This window comes from Symphodus melops (assembly GCF_947650265.1).
Source record: "Symphodus melops genome assembly, chromosome: 8".
NCBI lineage: Eukaryota > Metazoa > Chordata > Actinopteri > Labriformes > Labridae > Symphodus > Symphodus melops.
In genome coordinates this window covers 6,144,721-6,151,246 of record NC_136698.1, presented here as the reverse complement: position 1 = coordinate 6,151,246, position 6,526 = coordinate 6,144,721, and the positions used below count along the sequence as shown (strand labels likewise).

Genomic DNA, 6,526 nt, shown 5'->3' with positions numbered 1-6,526 from the left:
GAAGCCAGATGTAAACATTTCAACAAGTCGCCCAGTCTCATTTATTTAATGTTACTTTGAAATTCAAACACCAGAGGAAACAAAATCCTGTTGTCTTGATACAAATGTAAATTATGGAGACACCAGCAATAAGTCAAATAAATCTATAAGATGCAAGTTTTAAGATCAACGATGAAGGTTAATTGCAAGAATTAAACATAAGGGACAATGATTGAGTAACTTTCGCTATTTTTTTATTTAATTTGTGCTGTTTACCTTTGTTTTCGCTCTTCAGCTGACACACCTCCCACCTGCGCTCTCTCTCTCTCTCTCTCTCTCTCTCTCTCTCTCTCTCTCTCTGTCTCACTCACTCACTTCCCTCGCACTTTTCACTCAGCTACCCAAGATGGCGGCAGCTCCATCCATCCAGCCGCCGAGCGTTCACTCTTCTCTAGCCGGGGAGAGCGCACTTTCCCCGGAGATGGATAGCCCTGAGAGCCGGCAGCCGGAGGATGAGGAGGCAGCGGCGGGGGGAGCAGCAGCGGCTGCAGCAGCAGCAGCAGCAGCAGGGGGACCTCAGCCCTCCGACTCGGGGATTAGTTTCCGGGACCTGCCGGACCTGGAGCCGGAGGAGATCGAGAAGCGGCTGGCCAAAACTCGTCAGGAGCTGAGCAACAGGAGGAAAATCCTCATGAAGAACCTGCCGCCTGACACAACTAACCAGGTACACGGCAGTTCACAGAGGAGAAGCTGAAGGGAGAGTAGTGAGGGTCACTCTGTGTGCAGGTTTTACTCTGACTTCTTGGTGGTGTTTAAAAGTTTAGTTTGCACTTTTATTTGCATTTTTTTTACATGTATGCTACGATAAACTTTATTTTCCAAAGTGCTATAGTTTGACTCTTTAATTTCTAAAGTAGGAGACATAAATAAAATGTATGACAGCCTACTACTTACTATAACACTCTTATCAACATGCAGCCTACTTCAAAACCATGTGACATTTAACTTAATCATTGTATTTCTAAATGGGTTTTTGCAAAAGATGTCACAGGTTCACAAGTGTGTAGCTTTCCCCTGATCAAGCCCCTTAATAAACCATGTCAGTGCACCAATAACACTGAAACAGATAGATTACTGGATATTTTACACTTACAGAGCAGTGCATTCATATGCACATTGTTGTTGTTATTGACACATTCAGGTAGCATCTGTTGTGTTCATGCAGTTTTGTAACTTTTGCAGCCCACATTTTCAAAGACAATTCGATTGCATTGACGCTAGCTGACTTATAATACAATAGCACAGTAAAAGTTCTCACCCATGCCATTTTTTTCTGGACAAACATTGTTTTGAACATTACAAACTTGAGTCACAGCTACATCATCATATATCCCAGATTGTCTGACTGAGGTACAGTCGGCTGTTGGCACAAGCCGGCCAGTCGGTTTATCTTTCATGTTAAATGCTCACAGGAACTTTGTCGGCATGTTTCTTGTCAAAGAGCACAGAGGGACATCTCTCTTTACATCCTAAAGACCTTTTCTGTCTCCCCCTATAAGTGTCATTCATCGCTTGTGTCAGTCTGTGAACATTCATGAGGCAGAGGAGCTGATCGTGTCCCGTCATGGCTGTAGCCACAAACACTCATAGAAAGAAGCACGTTGCCGAGAAGAACCTGCACTCTGCCTGAAGTTTGTGTGTTTGTGAGGAGAGTAAAGGAGAGTGTGACAGCATTGTGTGTGAGCAGTGAGAATCCGAGGGGAGGGAGAGAGAGCGAGAGAGGAAGAGGCACAGACGAAGAAGCAGAAGTGGAATGTCTTCTCCTCTGTTTATTTTCCAAGATATGCATGTGCCAGAAGGAGTGTGATGTGTGTGAGCCCGAGCAGGGCACAGTCTGCAAGCAGCCTGCTCAGCTGAACACGCCTCATGAATTCATTCATTTAAAGGAGCAGTTCAGGTATTTATCTTGAACTGACATTAGCTCTGACTGCGTATTGTGTGAGTGTGGATAGACCGCAGTGTCCTGACAACTTGTCAGAAGAATACAACAAAAACATTTTAAATGTAGTCCTGGAATCGAATAATATTGAAACCACTTGTAATACAAAATAAACACCGAATCACATAGCTCACCTCAAAAGAATTTGTAATGCTGCATTGTTGTTTAAAGTGCTCAGATTTATGGGTTCATTGTTAATCGTTGTCCTTAATCCCCCAACAGAATCCAAATCTTCCATAATGCAAGCATCTGTTCACTTTCTTTGTTATTTAATCGCAAATTAAATATTTATTTGAGATAATGGATTAAAAGAATAATTTGAAAAGGTAATGATGGGCTTTCCCCCCCTTTTAAGATAAAAAAAAGATTAGAGAAGAAAAGATCATCTCAATATTATAAATGAACGAGTATTCAAAATAAAAGCACTTTGCAGCCATACTTGTGCATGTGCATAAAGGATGCAAACCTACAGCCGTGTCCTGTACTGGAATCCAGTGACACTCGTACAGCTTGTGTTGACATAACACCATCTTCATATTATAAGGTTAGACATTTATGACGAAAGGAAAATCCTTGTCACTGTCTTATATAACCAGTCTGATGAGCCTGACCACACCCAGCAGACTTCATCTCCCATTCCCCTCCAACCCACTGCCCCATTAGTGAGCACTGTAACACAGAGTGTGTGTGTGTGTGTGTGTGTGTGTGTGTGTGTGTGTGTGTGTGTGTGTGTGTGTGTGTGAGAGTGAGTGAGTCCATGGTGCACTGTATCAGATATATGGCCCCGCTGACAGCTCTCCTCTCAGAGAGGAGTGGGGGATGGGAAGAGCGGAGAGAAGAGCTCACTTAGAGAAGGAGGGATGTGGAGACAGAAGAGTTGGACGAGAAGAGTTGACGAAGGACGGATGAAAGTGGAACGAGTGTTCATCAAATCGATCCATCTTTATGTCTCCCTAAAAGCCATCAGTAGCATTTTACTGAGTTAAAAGTTCTCTTTTGGATCTTCTTACCCGGTCTACAGCTCTATCTGATCCAATGGGGAAAAAAATCAACTGCCCATAAAAACGTGAAACGCAGGGTTAGTGCTTCAGTTGAACTTTTTTTCATGCCTCTTCCATTAAAATCTCCAAGCTTTCCGACATTCCCTGCTCTCTTCTCTTTCTTTTTTTTCTTTTCCTGTTGTCAACTTCTTTAGCCAATTTACTTATCGCTTCATGTTCCACTTATTCATGTCATGAAGTGGGGACACAATCTCAAATTTACAAGGAAATATGTTTAGAGCGCCGTTTATAATATATATTGTTGGGCAAGCGCAGCAGGAGTCATGACGAGGATCAAATCAACATCGCGTCCCGCTCCTATTCCAGAAAGTGCTATCATCAGTAATTTAGTGAATAAAACATTCTCTCCGTGTGCTGAGTGTTTAAAAACGTAGAACAAAGCGCTGCATCCTCCTCGTGTCAGAGCGAGTGTCAGTGTTTACAGTGAAGTGAAGTGTGGCTCAGCCATCAGGTAAACTTGTCTTCTTCTATCGCTAAGTTTCAGCAAATGACAGCAACCGCTCGACTCCTCCTGCCTGTTTGGGCTGAAACAGAGACTCTGTGCTGGAGTGGATTTGCATCTCCATTACAACAAGTGTCTGCTTGAAGGTGTGTTTATAATGAGGTCTCACTTCTTTAAAAAAATACAGTTGGTCATTTTGTCCATTATACACTATTTGTTATGTCTGTTAAAACAGTCTTTACACCTGACAGCAATCAATAAGTCAGGTGTTTGATACCTAGCAGAGGATGGTAGAGAGAGCTCACCCTGCTAAAGAGGAGGACGATCAAAAAGACAGAAGCAGAGGAGGAGGACGCAAAGAGTTTAGATGAAGCCAGAGAATAAAGCAAGATGAAACATTCAGATGAAACATGAAAGCTCTTCAGTGATGCAAACAGCTGAGGGAGTTGAAAGGTCTGAAGAGTCAGTATGATCATGTTAGGTGTGTCATACCGTTGAACGAGACGGTAAGCATTGTATGTCACACTCTCCACGTCCTTCACAATGAAAGTCTCCTCTTTTAAGCCGTTGAAATGCTTTTATTGTGAAAGTGTTATATCGGGAAATCGGGTGTCTTCAGCAGCAGCTGAACACACTTCTGCAGGAGAGAAAGAAAACACAGATTCAGTTACGAGCTACTGAGACTTTTAATAACATCTGTCTGTGGTCTCACACTGTACGATCAAACAGGCTTCTCTGAAGGGGAGAGGGGCTCCTAGTGTGTGAATGTGATGTTTAAGTAAATCAAAGCACATGGTGTGAAAATACTTTGCACAAGGGAATGCCTAATGTGTATGTGTGTGTGTGTGTGTGTGTTTGAGGAGGTTTACTTTCCAAGGACTTTTTCTAAGTTTTTTAGTTGGAGTTTCTAAAAAATACACAACACTTAAGCTGAATGTGTATGTGCATGAACTGTGTTTCTTTTTGACACCTGTGTGTGTGTGTGTGTGTGCGTGTCAGATCAAGCGTGCATCTGTACAGGGATACTCAAATGGGTGTAAATGTCACAAAACAGCGTGTGCCTGAGCTGTTCTTCTTCCACCCACTTCCGTCTTTGCCCGACATGCTGAGATGCCTACGTGCGTGTGCGTGCCTGTGTGTGTGTGTGTGTGTGTGGGCCTGTGTGTGTGGGCCTGTGTGTGTGTGTGTTTGCGTGCGTGTGTGTGTGTGCCGGTTTACGTCAGGAGCAGATGTTCATGAAATCCTCCCCTCCTGACTGTGAGCAGGCTTCATCACCTTCATCACTTAAGCACACGTGTTGTGATTTCGCTGTTCACTGTGGAGTCTGTGCCGATGTTTGCGGATGACATTTTGCCTGCAGCATTGTGCAGGTGTTCAAGAATCAAGAGTTTGACTGAATAGTCCGTGTGTCACCAGGACTGAGCAACAAGCCCATTCAGTAATTCTTCATTTTAAAGGTGAGGTTGTTTTTGGGAGATCTTTACCTTTGATTGATTGCACAGTCGAAGAGTTGAACGTTTGGGGGAGCGAGTGGGGGATGACATGCAGTAAAGTGCTGGGGTTTGGAATCGAACCCTCGACCACTGGGACGAGGACTGCAGCTTCTGTACGTGGAGCACGCTCGCACTAACCGCTGAGCTTAACTGACGCACACACTTCAGTTTTAGCTTTAATACGGACTGCTTTGGCTCAAACATGTCGCTCACTTTATGTAAGTGGCACGATAAGGAGATTAGCCCGTAATGTTCTGTTAATGAGTTTAGCTTGATGACAGGGCAGAGTGTAAAGGTGTGTAATAAAGATGTGAAATATTATTGATTATCAATGAAGAGCTTTTCAGTATCAGTGCATGATGAGCAGAACAATGGATACAAAGTCAGATAAAAAGTAACCAGATTGTTATGCTGTTTGAAAAGCTGTCCATGGCTTTGCATTGATTTGACTTAATCATAGACCTTTTCTATAAGTGGCTGAAAACACAATATTAACCGCTCATATTTGACTGACATGTCGTGATCGCTTTAATGCATTTACAAAGTCTGGATAAAAGGTTCAGGAGCGACGGAGACAGACGGCAAAAGGCATCGACCAGACAAGTACAAGAAGGTTGTCTGTAGACTAATTGGATAAAAGGTTAAAGGGAAAGTGTGTGTGTGTGCGTGTGTGTGTGTGCGTGAGAGAGAGAGAGAGAGAGAGAGACGAGTACGAAGGTGTGAAGGCCTTCTGGGTTAAACCTTTACTTTTTTCATTTGAAAGCAACATCCTCATTTTCAGTTCGAACACATCTTCTCTGTCTTTCTTGGTTATTCCTCACACTCTCGACTTTCTCTCAGAGGCTTGAAGCTGAGTTTTCTGCGACTTTTAGTCCCTGGGGCGGCCTCTCAAAGGACTAAAACGTTCTCTCAGTTCATCGGTGCTTGTGTTTCAGTTAAGGTATTAAGTCCCGTAATGAAAATTTGTTGGCTTAAATTCCCTGAAAGCTGTGTCAATCATATTAGCAATGATCCACACTGAAAGTCCCTCTGCGTTCCACATATACCTTTATTTAGACCCTGTTTCCTGCAGGAGGAAGAACATGGAGTACCTCGCAAAGTCTCTTGTCCTTGGGAAAAAGACACATAAATATCTCCACATAAACATTTCGAGCTGAATATGTGGGGAGTCTACGTTAAAGGCAACATGCAGTTAGCTGTTGCTTGGTTAAGAGCTGCACAAGAACTGCCAGCACAGCTCTGAAAAGACGATAGATGTCCATCTTCAGCGAGCTGATCAATTGGTGCCTCAGAGGTATGTATGAACAGCTGAATGGCTCGGCGCTGAAAGGAAATCCTTGAAGGAAAAAAAAAAGCCAATCCTATAGGAATCCTTATTGTCGCGCAGATGTTTGAATTAAATGCATCAAGGCAAGTAAACACTGTATCAGATCAGAACCAATCAAGACATTTAGCTTGAAATCTTCAGTTGGGATTATTGCTGTCAGAAAGGAAAAGACAGTTTTTATTGAAGCTAAGCCATTGTTGGATTTATTTGTGCGATAAGTCAGGT

General features: G+C 43.1%; 1 protein-coding gene across 1 annotated transcript in view; it reads left to right on the top strand.

Annotated features, from left to right (window-relative positions):
• The first annotated feature begins 321 nt into the window (after positions 1-321).
• The window catches only part of raver2 (ribonucleoprotein, PTB-binding 2), a 67,432-nt gene continuing 61,227 nt past the window's right edge, over positions 322-6,526 (top strand). Inside the window, exon 1 of the mRNA XM_079351311.1 lies at positions 322-703. Within this exon, the coding sequence (XP_079207437.1) occupies positions 386-703 (318 nt within the window). The 5' untranslated portion in view covers positions 322-385. The remainder of the gene's footprint in view (positions 704-6,526) is intronic.